The following is a 14,173-nucleotide window of genomic DNA, read 5'->3' as shown; positions in this document are numbered from 1 at the left end:
CCATCTTGAACTGTCCTCCCACCTCTCTTCCTGCTCTGTGACTGTCTACAATCTGGCTTCCGACCCCATCATTCCACTGAAACTGCCCTAACTAAAGTCACCAATGACCTACTAACCGCTAAAGCCAAGCGACACTACTCCCTTCTCCTCCTCCTGGACCTGTCCTCTGCCTTTGACACATTAGACCATTCCCTCCTACTACAGATTCTCTCATCTCTGGGCATCACAGACTTGGCGCTATCTTGGATCTCCTCATACCTAACCGATCGAACTTTCAGCATCTCCCACTCTCACACCACTTCCTCATCTCGCCCCCATCTCTTGGTGTCCCCCAAGGTTCAGTTCTTTGACCCCTGCTGTTCTCCATTTACACCTTTGGCCTGGGACAGCTCATAGAGTCCCACGGCTTCCCATATCATCTCTACGCTGATGACACACAGATCTACCTCTCTCGACCTGACATCACCTCCTTACCAACCAAAATCCCACAATGTCTCTCTGCTATTTCATCTCCTCTGCTCGATTCCTAAAACTGAACATGGACAAAACAGAATTCATCATCTTTCCTCCTCCTCACTCAACCCCCCCCAACCTGACATATCCATCAATGTCAATGGCTACTCACTTTCCCCAGTGCCACGTGCTCGCTGCCTGGGAGTAACCCTAGACTCTGATCTCTCTTTCAAGCCCCACATCCAAGTCCTCTCCACCTCATGCAGACTACAACTAAAAAATATTTCCCAGATCTGTACATTCCTTTCCAAGAAGCTGCAAAAACCCTAGTACATGCCCTTATTATCTCCCGTCTGGATTATTGCAACCTCCTGCTCTGTGGCCTCCCCTCTAACAGTCTCGCACCCCTACAATCCATTCTACACTATGCTGCCCGACTGAGCCACCTGTCCCCCCGACCTCTCCTCTCTGCCAATCCCTTCACTGGCTTCCCATTGCCCAACGACTCCAGTTCAAAACCCTCACCATGACCTACGAAGACATCCACAACCTGTCTCCTCCCTACATCTGTGACCTAGTCTCCCGGTACTTACCTGCACGCAACCTCAGATCCACACAAGATCTCCTTCTCTACTCCCCTCTCATCTCCTCTTCCCACAAATCGCATCCAAGATTTCTCCTGTGCCTCCCCCATACTCTGGAACACTACCACAACACATCAGACTCTCGCCCACCTTGACAAGCTTCAAAAGGAACCTGAAGACCCACCTCTTCCAACAAACCTACAACCTGCCGTAACCCTCAGACTGATACAGCACCACATGACCAGCTCTACCCTCATCTACTGTATCCTCACCCATCCCCTGTAGACTGTGAGCCCTCACGGGCAGGGACCTCTCTCCTCCTGTACCAGTCTGTGCCTTGTATTGTTTAGGATTATTGTACTTGTCCCTATTATGTACACCCCTTTCACATGTAAAGCGCCATGGAATAAATGGCGCTATAATAATTAATAATAAATATGATAATAGTCACAATCCAGACCAAACTTCGGCTTTTATACAGGCGGCCAATAGTAATAATATCATAGCATCATAATAGTCACAAACCAGACCAGCAATCTGCCCAAATCTCTGCTTTTATACAGGTGGCCAATAGTAATAATATTGTAACATGATAACAGTCACGATCCAGGCCAGCAAACGGCCTAAACTTCTGCTTTTATCCAGGTGGCTAATAGTAATATATTATAATATGATAAAAACAATAATTTGTCACAATCATATGCTTAGCAGCACTTGCTTGCTACTTGGCTCCTTTTCATTCCTTTGGAAGCAATGAGGGTGTACTTAATTTTTCAGGGACTGCTTCTGCAGTTTTTCGTAGATAAAAGGTGACAAATGGCACCGTACTATTATTTATGCCCCACTCACCGCTGCTCGGTGTTGAATATAGCAAAGATGTGTTTATTAGACATGAAGCCCTTCTCCACGTCTCGGATCTTCAGGTTGTCCAGCGGCAGCATGTACTTCTTCTCTTTCTCCTGCAGGGGGCAGGGAAGAGCCGGTCACTGTACGGCACAGATGTGATGGCGTGGAACAATGTGAAGCCTCATTACTCGGCTCCGGCGGGAAAACTCTTACACATTCTCGTGTGTGTTTTAATAAAATGGTGAAATAAAAAAAAAAAAATAACCCAAAAAACGGATTTTTGGCTTTCCCTAATGTAAGTGGGGTGGAGCACGAGGGGTTAAAGGAAAGGGAGCATATGTTTCGGCTGGAGATGAAACATCTGGAACAGTTTAAGTGTCTGGGAGGATTTTTTGGCCCTGTGCAGGGTGATGGAGGCAGCGGCGGCGGGTCCCCCCCCCTACCAGCGGCCCCCTTAACCCCTCCTCTCTCACTTCCTGCAGAGCCACAAATGTGTTCCCGAAAACTCGGAGCAGTACGATGCCACGTCACGGGCAGCCCGGACGACCCTGCGGCCGCTCTCCGGCTCCGACCTCCTCGCTCTCGGAGGATGGGTGAGATCTGAAACTCCCGGCTGGGTTTGGGGCGGCAGAAAAATCGCATTTTAGACCTGGGGAGGGAGGGGGGGGGGCACGGCACGCTGTAAAGGAGGGAGGGGGAGGATGATGCTGAAAACTGGCAAAGGGGGGGGGGGGGATTCGTTATCAATGCTAATTTTGTGTGTGTATATTTTGGGAGGGCGGCATGTTGGTTTAGGTGCCGGTGCGAGGAGTTATTGCCCCCCCTTGGGTCGGCTCGCGGAGTGACCTTCATGGACCACGGCACGGACCACGTCTGGCCCCGTTCTCCCAGTGTTCAGACTACGTGTTCGTTGGACACAGAGTGAACAGTAGTCTACACACTGGTTAAACTGGGACGGAGGAGCGCGGAGGACGAGGGACGGTGCACACGTCGTGCCGCTGATGAGAACCATATGGATTTTAAATAAAAGGGAAAAAAAAAATAAATGCTCCCCCCCTCCTTTGTTTCTTTCCCCCCCTTTACTTTTTTTTTTTTTTTCTTTACCTCTTCGTCCTTATACCAGGACAAGGACTCCGCCGTCAGCACGAACCAGTACTCCTTGGAGCCCCCCTTCATGATGCTGATGTTATTGATGGTTAACCAGCCCCTCCTGATGACCTGCGGAGAGAAAAAGGGGGGACGGGGGGAAAAAAAAAAAAAAAAATGGAAGATGGGGGATGGGGAAAAGGAAACATCATTTGGGGGGTCCTCGGCAGTGGGCGGGGGGGCATCGCTTACACAAAAGGCTCTAGAACAATGGCGGCCATTTTTCATATAGCCAGTGGTGGGCGCCGATGCGGGTAAGGTCACACGTCCTGCGCCACACACACACACACAATGATCACTACCCGGGCGTCTAAGGTAAGGGGGACGCTGCAGCCTTGTATAATGGGGAGGAAGGGGGGGGAGGGGGGTTAGACCCTGCTAACTGTGGACGCCACTTGTGCCGCAGCTTTCCAAGATTGGATGCAACGGGGAAGAAGATCGCTGTTCATCTAGGTCGGCATACCAAACTTTCCCGGGATCCTGAATGGTATTTGTATTTGTGCAAAGCTGTCCTCTAGTGACACGTACCTCAAGCAGCTGGCACTGGGGAATCCTCCATCCTTCTGGAGGAGAGCTAGTGGGGGACATTGCCAGCTGGCCCCCTCCACAGTGATTGGCCAAGATGCCTTTCAGGACTCTTGGAAAGTTGGGTCACAACACTAGATTAAAAGTTACCCAGAATGCCCTTTTGTTTTATTGAGGGGGGGGGGGTGCGAGGGTATAACCGGCCTCCATGACTGCAGCGCTCGGGTGGCACACACCACTATGGCACTTACCGCACCTCGTCCTATGCATCCGCCACATTAGATGTTCCTGAAGAGCACATTACGGACCAGCGGCAAAGCAGCCATAGGACGACATATTCCAAATCCTGGGATGCCCACCGGGACAGAACATAATCTACCACCAGACACCGTGCCCTCCACATTGCCCCTTCCTGCACCGGGGGATTTGGCAGCTCCCACATTAACCATAGAATCACTCGCCCGGCCCTGACATCTTCACATCCTGATTGGGGTCTCTGATTGGTGGTGTGATAATCGGGTTGGTTGACACAGGGGACACCGGTTACGAAACGTGAGCAGGGGAGGGGGGGGGGGGGCACAAGGCAAGAAAAAGCTGCAGATCCAAAGCAGTTCTGATTTCACTTCCCAAAAAAAAAAAAAAAAAAAAAGACGAACCGTTCCTTGGCCACGAAAGGAAACCACGGCAGGCAAGTTTCATGGGGACGGATGTCCATAGCAGATCTGATCCGGGCTCATCAGCCACGGAGGATACCATTAAAGAGGTCCCCTGCTAAATTTTTCAATTTAAAAGTGAGCAGAAAGGAAAAAAACAAAAGAAAAACCCCAACAATGAAAAAGCAAACAAAAACAAAAATCGAAGAAAACCCCCCAAAAAAACCAAACCCAATATTAAAAACACCCCCAAAAAAAGAGAAACAAAAAAGCAAGAAAAAAAAAAAACCAAAAGGTAACAGAACCCCCCCCCACAAAGCGAAAAAAAAACAAAAGAAAACCAACAAAAAAAGGGACAAAAAAACCCCCCCACAAAACAACAACAAAAAACCATAAAAAGAAACAGCAAAAAACAAAAACAAAAAAAACAGAAAAAAAGCTACAAAAAAAAAAAACAAAAAAAACCCAGGACAAACAAGTACAAAAAAACCCCAAAAGCAAAAAAAGACCCCCCCCCCCAAAAAAAAACCCCAAACCCAACATTAAAAACACCCTCAAAAAAGCAAGAAAAAACAGAGGCAACAAAAAACCCCACAAAGCAACAAAAAAAACAAAACAAAAAAAAGGGACAAATACAAGAGACCCACAAACAAAAAACACCACAAGAAAACCAACAAAACAGCAAAAAAACAAAGAAAAAAAAAACCAGGACAAACAAGTACAAAAAAACCCAAAAGCGCAAAAAGCAACCAAAAAAACACCCCCCCAAAAAAAAAAAAAACAATAAAAAGAAACATTAAACCCCCCCCCCAAAAAAACAACAAAAAAAAAAATAAATAAATAAAACCAACAAGACGGACACAAATACAAAAAACCCCAAAAGCACAAAAAAACCAAAGCAATAAAAAAACAAACCCAACATTAAAAATACCCCAAAAAAAACAAAAGACGACAAAAAAGCAACAAAAAGGCAACAAAAAAAAACCCACAAAACAAAACAAAAAAAAAAATACAAAAAAACAAAAAGAAAACCAACAAAAAAATGGGTCAAACAAATAAAAAAAAAACAAAAGCAACAACAAAAAAAACCCCTCAAAACAAACACTCTTGTACCGGATCATGGCTCTCCTCCGTACAAGTGATAACATTGAGTGTACACTCCCTTTAATGTGGGCGGCAGGTGGCAGCGTCACACAGGCAGTTGGAGACGCCCACAGGATGGTAAGCGGCAGCGGCTCCAGGATTACATTTAGGGGTATCGGAGATGTAAATGTGTGATATTGGGGGCTGCATTTGAGGGGTCGGCCACTGCTGCCATACAGAATCCCTTTGGTCCTATGGGACCAGGGCTGATTATTGGTCCCCTCGGAGGTGGGCCGCTCACTATAGGAGCCATACATAGGACGTGCCTCAGAGCTGGTTTCCTTTCGGTGGGCAAGGCACGGCCACTCACACTCAGCGGGTACTTACCAATATCTCTCCCTGAGGTAAGTATAGCAGGAGTCACAAGATTAGGGTGAGGCAGGAGCGCAGAACAGGACAGGACGAGGAGGAGGAGGACGAGGAGGAGGACGAGGAGGAGGAGGGATGGATTATGACCAGAGAGGTATGAAGGACAACGTATAAATGGAGAGAAGTAACAAACACGATGAAACAGCAGCAAAAAAACAAATAAGAGGAGGAAGAAGAGGAAGAAGAGGAGGAGGAGGAGGAGGAGGAGGAGGAGGAGGAGGAGGAGGAGGGGGAAGAGGGGGAAGAGGGGAGAAAATTACATGCAATTAATATCCAGTTAATAGTAAATCTCCCATTATCCCCAAACAACAACGAGGTCAGTGGCAAAATTACGTGTCCATGCGAATAGTCACATCACAGACATGCACGGTGTGCAGAGGGCACGGGCGTGGAGCAGAGACAGGACAGAAGGGAGGTCTCCGCGGACAGAGGTGGAGCAGCTGGGAGTTGTAGTTCCACAGCAGCCGCAGGAGGGGGCGGTACAGGGAAGAAATGCGAGGATGCCTACAGTGTAGGGTGCAGGGGGGAGGACGGTGACCTCGGAGCGGGTGCTGAGGCCGCTCGGTGACCCGGTCCTGATAGTGACTGACGGGTCCTGGCTGGAGGTACTGTACCTGGTTGGGGACGGCCCGCTTCTTGTTCAGTTGGGTGCTCCTCTGTTGTGCACTGCAGAAGAAGAAAACACGTAGAAGGTGAGGATGACTGCAGGAGGAGCGGCCAGGGGGGTCGTCTGATACTGGGGGACCCAAAACATAAGGCATGGAAGCTTTGATCCCCAACCAGCAACACCATGGAGGCAGAGCAGGCATCTGCGGGGGTCTGCAATGGCAGAGGAAGCCACTCCTGCTCAGTGATTGTCTGCAGCGCTCAGGCAGCTGTGTATTACCCCACCCACACCCCTGATAACAGCTTCCTGTGTACATTGCCCATCCTCAGCCAATCAGTGGTGAGGGCGGGGATACACATGCACCTTGACTAGCCTGCACATGACACCTAGTCCTGCAGTGATAACCTCCTGCTGATAACACACCGATTGGAGTGAAACTACAGCAAGCTGCTGAGCAAATGACACTTTCATGACAGATTCCCTTTCAAAACATCCATGCCTTAGAAAGAACAAAAAAAAAATTAAATAAATTTTTTTGTATCAGACAACCCCTTTGAATAGATCGCCAGGGCTTCATTATTTAATGGGCAGAGCGCCGGACTTCTGTAGTGGCTGCATCTGGTATCACAGCCCAGTCCTGTTCACTTGAGGCTGCAATACCGGACACAACCACTAATAGACGTCTGGCACTGTGCCCATTAAATAATGACTGATTCAGTGGAGCGCTGCAGCCCCTCCAGACAGATGGATGGACACAAACTTGTGGGCATCAATTTTATAGTCCCCATTAAAGTTCAAAACACAACGGTAGAATATTATGTTTAATAAAAATGAAATATAATATATAGATACATATACACACACTTTTCTATTCTTGAAATCACCACTAGAGGGAGCTCACTGCATACACCTAATACACAAAGCTTAAAGAGCTGCCTCTAGCATACCATCAGCCACCACTAGAGGGAGCCCACTGCATATATCTTATAGCAAAGTTTAATAAGCTGCCTCTAGCATACCATCAGCCACCACTAGAGGGAGCTCACAGCATACACAAAGCTTAGTAAGCTCACTTTAGCATACCATCAGCCACCACTAGAGGGAGCTCACAGCATACACAAAGCTTAGTAAGCTCACTTTAGCATACCATCAGCCACCACTAGAGGGAGCTCACTGCACACACCCTATACACAAGCCTAATAAGCTTCCTCTAGTGGTGGGTGATGGTATGGCAGTGAGGTTTTTATTACAGCTCCATATCTCATCTTCCTGGACATCTGTCAGTGGGGGGTGGGAACCGCTGTTTGTGTTTTCACCTTTATATTTTAGCCATTTCTACAGAATTAAAATGATGGCTTTCAAAAACTGCAATGCCATAAAAAAAAAACAAAAAAAAACATTAAAATGGATTTTCCTTTTAATGAGGTGCCTGTATACAGCCAGGATGTCCCGTGCCTTTATGTTTGGTGGGTCCTGACCTCTTAGACCCCCGATGTTCCTAAAAATGAAAAAGGCCTGCAGCTTTGGTTTAGTGCTATGGGCCCTTTTCCATTTTATTCCTGCGGAGCTGCACCCCCGGTTACTGCACCAAGACTTCATGCTAGTGAATGGGCAATGCTGCAGCTCCTCTGACCGGGGGAAGGGGGCGCCACAGAGCTAAGCCGGAGCGGCATCTCCTTCATTCTCAGGATAGGCGGGGGTCCGAGAGGTCAGATCCCACCGATCATGAAGTGATGGCAAATCCTGGGGAGATCCCATCATGTTACTAAATCTCAAACAGCGCTGCCTTTGACCAGTGGTTGTGTGTGGTATTGCAGCTTCTCCAAGCTGCAGTATCACAGACTGCCTACGGTCAGGGGTGGCGCTGTTTATGAAATAAGGTAGCCATGTTTTTCAAATCCTTTAAGCCAATATGATCGGGAACACCTATACCTCGCTGCATGGTGTGCTTTTATCATGCTTTACACTGCAGCGCTGCTTCTTCATACGAGCAAATGATGACCAGAAAGGCAGAGCAAAAACAAATAAAGATGGCTGTAGATATGAGATAGCAGAGATCAGCGAAGGTGTGAGCGTGGACGGCGAGCGCCCGCACCACGGGACAGACGGACGCGGCACGCGGTATATACCCACCCTGGAACGAGCTGCTCGGTATAACAGCTGGATGTGACAGAAGGAGGGAGCGAGAGCGATGGTCGTGAGGATGGAGAAGAGAGAGAGAAGGTGCAGGTAAAAAAAAAGTGACAGAAGACAGACAGCACGGGGAACAACATGGCGGCACTACGCAAGCCCTAACAGCAGCACAACGCTAAGGATCTGCAGTCTGGGCTGCCCAGGCATGCTGGGAGCTGTAGTGCGCCGACAGCGCAGGCTGCAGATGGCCGGACTACACACCCACACACACATGGATCACACACAGCGATCTGTACTGGGGGGGGGGGTACGGGACGTCAGACCGTGCGGAGGCGTCATCTGGACACAACGTGCGATGGGAAGATAAAAACACACGTGTTAGTGACAATCACCCGCCATGTCATCACAGGTCAGAAAAGCAGTACTGCCATCCCACATCACCCCGCCATCACTGAGGGTCCCACCTAGCCCCTCTACAGCGCCAAGAAACAGCTGTCACCTTGTCCTCAGGGGTCCGGCTCCTGAGACCCCCACCGATTAATCAAAACAGCGCTGTGAAGTGCGCAGCCCCCGGGTACAAGAATATAAATATAAGATAGATAGATATAAATATAAAAATAAATAATTATAAAAAAAAAAAAATAAATAAAATTATATATATATATATGCATACATATATAAATAAAGAAGGGAATTTTGTTACTTACCGTAAATTCCTTTTCTTCTAGCTCCTATTGGGAGACCCAGACGATTGGGTGTATAGCACTGCCTCCGGAGGCCACACAAAGCATTACACTAAAAAGTGTAAGGCCCCTCCCCTTCTGGCTATACACCCCCAGTGGGATCACTGGCTCACCAGTTTTAGTGCAAAAGCAAGAAGGAGGAAAGCCAAGAACTGGTTTAAACAAATTCACTCCGAAGTAACATCGGAGAACTGAAAACCATTCAACATGAACAACATGTGTACCCGAAAAAACAACCAAAAATCCCGAAGGACAACAGGGCGGGTGCTGGGTCTCCCAATAGGAGCTAGAAGAAAAGGAATTTACGGTAAGTAACAAAATTCCCTTCTTCGGCGCTCCATTGGGAGACCCAGACGATTGGGACGTCCAAAAGCTGTCCCTGGGTGGGTAAAGAAATACCTCATGTTAGAGCTGCAAAGACAGCCCTCCCCTACGGGGAGGCAACTGCCGCCTGCAGGACTCTTCTACCTAGGCTGGCGTCCGCCGAAGCATAGGTATGCACCTGATAATGTTTGGTGAAAGTGTGCAGACTCGACCAGGTAGCTGCCTGGCACACCTGTTGAGCCGTAGCCTGGTGTCGTAATGCCCAGGACGCACCCACGGCTCTGGTAGAATGGGCCTTCAGCCCTGATGGAACCGGAAGCCCAGCAGAACGGTAGGCTTCAAGAATTGGTTCTTTGATCCATCGAGCCAGGGTGGCTTTGGAAGCCTGCGACCCTTTGCGCTTACCAGCGACAAGGACAAAGAGTGCATCCGAGCGGCGCAGGGGCGCCGTGCGGGAAATGTAGATTCTGAGTGCTCTCACCAGATCCAACAAATGTAAATCCTTTTCATACCGATGAACTGCATGCGGATAAAAGGAAGGCAAGGAGATATCCTGATTAAGATGAAAAGAGGATACCACCTTAGGGAGAAACTCCTGAATGGGGCGCAGCACTACCTTGTCCTGGTGGAACACCAGGAAAGGAGCTTTGATGACAGCGCTGCTAGTTCAGACACTCTCCGAAGAGACGTGACCGCTACCAGAAAGGCCACTTTCTGTGAGAGTCGAGAAAGTGACACATCCCTCAGAGGCTCGAAGGGCGGCTTCTGGAGAGTAACAAGGACCTTGTTTAGATCCCACGGATCTAACGGCCGCCTGTACGGAGGTACGATATGACAAACCCCCTGCAGGAACGTGCGCACCTGAGAAAGTCGTGCTAGACGCTTCTGAAAAAACACGGATAGTGCCGAGACTTGCCCTTTAAGGGAGCCGAGCGACAAGCCCTTTTCCAACCCAGATTGTAGGAAGGAAAGAAAGACAGGTAACGCGAATGGCCAGGGAGATACTCCTTGTGCAGAGCACCAGGATAAGAAAATCTTCCACGTTCTGTGGTAGATCTTAGCAGAAGTGGACTTCCTAGCCTGTCTCATGGTGGCAACGACCCCTTGGGATAATCCTGAAGACGCTAGGATCCAGGACTCAATGGCCACACAGTCAGGTTCAGGGCCGCAGAATTCCGATGGAAAAACGGCCCTTGGGACAGTAAGTCTGGACGGTCTGGTAGTGCCCACGGTTGGCCGACCGTGAGATGCCACAGATCCGGGTACCACGACCTCCTCGGCCAGTCTGGGGCGACTAGTATGACGCGGCCGCAATCGGATCTGATCTTGCGTAACACTCTGGGCAAGAGTGCCAGAGGTGGAAACACATAAGGGAGCCGGAACTGCGACCAATCTTGCACTAAGGCGTCTGCCGCCAGAGCTCTTTGATCGCGAGACCGCGCTATGAAGGTCGGGACCTTGTTGTTGTGCCGAGACGCCATTAGGTCGACGTCCGGCACCCCCCAGCGGCGGCAGATTTCCTGAAACACGTCCGGGTGAAGGGACCATTCCCCTGCGTCCATGCCCTGGCGACTGAGGAAGTCTGCCTCCCAGTTTTCTACGCCGGGGATGTGAACTGCTGATATGGTGGAAGCTCTTTCCTCTACCCACATGAGAATTCGCCTGACTTCCTGGAAGGCTTGCCGACTGCGTGTCCCTCCTTGGTGGTTGATGTATGCCACCGCTGTGGAGTTGTCCGACTGAATTCGGATCTGCTTTCCTTCCAGCCACTGCTGGAAGGCTAATAGGGCAAGATACACTGCCCTGATTTCCAGAACATTGATCTGAAGGGTGGACTCCTGCTGAGTCCACGTCCCTTGAGCCCTGTGGTGGAGAAAAACTGCTCCCCACCCTGACAGACTCGCGTCTGTCGTGACCACTGCCCAGGATGGGGGCAGGAATGATCTTCCCTGCGTTAATGAGGTGGGAAGGAGCCACCATAGCAGAGAATCCTTGGCCGTCTGAGAAAGGGAGACTTCCTGTCTAGGGAAGTTGTCTTCCCGTCCCACTGGCGGAGAATGTCCCATTGAAGTGGACGCAGATGAAACTGCGCGAACGGGACTGCCTCCATTGCTGCCACCATCTTCCCTAGGAAGTGCATGAGGCGCCTTAAGGGGTGCGACTGACCCTGAAGGAGAGACTGCACCCCTGTCTGTAGTGACCGCTGCTTGTCCAGCGGAAGCTTCACTATCGCTGAGAGAGTATGAAACTCCATGCCAAGATACGTTAGTGATTGAGTCGGTGCCAGGTTTGACTTTGAAAAGTTGATGATCCACCCGAAAGTCTGGAGAGTCTCCAGCGCAACATTCAGGCTGTGTTGGCATGCCTCTTGAGAGGGTGCTTTGACAAGTAGATCGTCTAAGTAAGGGATCACCGAATGACCCTGAGAATGCAAGACTGCTACCACTGCCGCCATGACCTTGGTGAAAACCCGTGGGGCTGTCGCCAGACCAAATGGCAGAGCTACGAACTGGAGATGGTCGTCTCCTATCACGAAACGTAGGAAACGTTGGTGCTCTGTAGCAATCGGCACGTGGAGATAAGCATCTTTGATGTCTATTGATGCAAGGAAATCTCCTTGAGACATTGAGGCAATGACAGAGCGGAGGGATTCCATCCGGAACCGCCTGGCGTTCACATGCTTGTTGAGCAGCTTTAGGTCCAGAACAGGACGGAACGAGCCGTCCTTTTTTGGAACCACGAAGAGATTGGATTAAAAACCTTGCCCTTGTTCCTGCAGAGGAACAGGGATCACCACTCCTTCTGCTTTTAGTGAGCACACCGCCTGCAGAAGGGCATCTGCTCGGTCGGGATGTGGGGAGGTTCTGAAGAACCGAGGCGGGGGACGAGAACTGAATTCTATCCTGTACCCGTGAGACAAAGAAGGGAATTTTGTTACTTACCGTAAATTCCTTTTCTTCTAGCTCTTATTGGGAGACCCAGACGATTGGGGTATAGCTACTGCCTCCGGAGGCCACACAAAGCACTACACTAAAAAGTGCAAGGCCCCTCCCCTTCTGGCTATACCCCCCCGTGGTATCACGGGTTCTCCAGTTTTAGTGCCAAAGCAAGAAGGAGGAAAGCCAATAACTGGTTTAAACAAATTAACTCCGAGTAACATCGGAGAACTGAAAAACCGTTCAACATGAACAACATGTGTACCCGCAAACAACAAAAAACATCCCGAAGGACAACAGGGCGGGTGCTGGGTCTCCCAATAAGAGCTAGAAGAAAAGGAATTTACGGTAAGTAACAAAATTCCCTTCTTCTTCAGCGCTCTATTGGGAGACCCAGACGATTGGGACGTCCAAAAGCTGTCCCTGGGTGGGTAAAGAAATACCTCATGTTAGGGCTGCAAAACAGCCCTCCCCTACGGGGGTGTCACTGCCGCCTGCAGGACTCTTCTACCTAAGCTGGCATCCGCCGAAGCATAGGTATGCACCTGATAATGCTTGGTGAAAGTGTGCAGACTGGACCAGGTAGCTGCCTGGTACACTTGTTGAGCCGAAGCCTGGTGTCGTAATGCCCAGGACGCACCCACGGCTCTGGTTGAGTGGGCTTTTAGCCCTGAAGGAACCGGAAGCCCCGCAGAACGGTAGGCCTCTAGAATTGGTTCTTTGATCCATCGAGCCAGGGTGGCTTTAGAAGCCTGCAACCCCTTGCGCGGACCAGCGACAAGGACAAAAAGTGCATCGGAACGGCGCATGGGCGCCGTGCGGGAAAAGTAGAGTCTGAGTGCTCTCACCAGATCTAACAAACGTAAGTCCTTTTCATACCGGTGAACCGGATGAGGACAAAAAGAAGGCAAGGATATATCCTGATTAAGATGAAATGAGGATACGACCTTAGGGAGAAACTCCGGAATGGGGCGCAGCACTACCTTGTCCTGGTGGAACACCAGGAAGGGAGCCTTGGATGACAGAGCTGCCAGCTCAGACACTCGCCGAAGCGATGGGATCGCAACGAGAAACGCCACCTTCTGTGACAGGCGAGAAAGGAAACTTCCTTCAGAGGCTCGAAAGGCGGCTTCTGGAGAGCAACTAATACCCTGTTGAGATCCCATGGATCTAACGGCCGCTTGTACGGGGGTACGATATGACAGACCCCCTGTAGGAACGTGCGCACCTTAGAAAGACGTGCTAGACGCTTCTGAAAAAACACGGATAGTGCCGAGACTTCCCCCTCAAGGAAGCCGAGCGACAAGCCCTTTTCTAACCCCGATTGCAGGAAGGAAAGAAAAGTAGGCAATGCAAATGGCCAGGGAGACACTCCCTGAGCCGAGCACCAAGTTAAGAAAATCTTCCACGTTCTGTGGTAGATCTTAGCAGAGGTGGACTTCCTAGCCTGTTTCATGGTGGCAACGACCCCTTGGGATAATCCTGAAGACGCTAGGATCCAGGACTCAATGGCCACACAGTCAGGTTCAGGGCCGCAGAATTCCGATGGAAAAACGGCCCTTGGGACAGTAAGTCTGGCCAGCCTGGTAGTGACCACGGTCGGCCGACCGTGAGATGCCACAGATCCGGGTACCACGATCTCCTCGGCCAGTCTGGGGCGACGAGTATGACGCGGCTGCAATCGGATCTGATTTTTTGCGCAGTACTCTGG

The 14,173-nt window shown here is 49.9% G+C and overlaps 1 protein-coding gene across 1 annotated transcript in view; it reads right to left on the bottom strand.

Annotated features, from left to right (window-relative positions):
- DNM2 (dynamin 2) overlaps positions 1-14,173 on the bottom strand; it is a 103,837-nt gene that overhangs the window by 26,435 nt on the left and 63,229 nt on the right. The window contains exons 11-15 of the mRNA XM_075343896.1: positions 8,460-8,486; positions 6,334-6,385; positions 5,678-5,689; positions 2,988-3,101; positions 1,887-1,996 (exon numbers count right to left, since the gene is read on the bottom strand). Coding sequence (XP_075200011.1) covers positions 1,887-1,996; positions 2,988-3,101; positions 5,678-5,689; positions 6,334-6,385; positions 8,460-8,486 — 315 coding nt within the window. The remainder of the gene's footprint in view (positions 1-1,886; positions 1,997-2,987; positions 3,102-5,677; positions 5,690-6,333; positions 6,386-8,459; positions 8,487-14,173) is intronic.

The sequence above is a fragment of the Anomaloglossus baeobatrachus genome, chromosome 4 (assembly GCF_048569485.1).
Source record: "Anomaloglossus baeobatrachus isolate aAnoBae1 chromosome 4, aAnoBae1.hap1, whole genome shotgun sequence".
Classification (NCBI taxonomy): Eukaryota; Metazoa; Chordata; class Amphibia; order Anura; family Aromobatidae; genus Anomaloglossus; species Anomaloglossus baeobatrachus.
The sequence above is the reverse complement of the archived record's forward strand: the minus strand, read 5'-3'. Positions and strand labels throughout refer to the sequence as shown.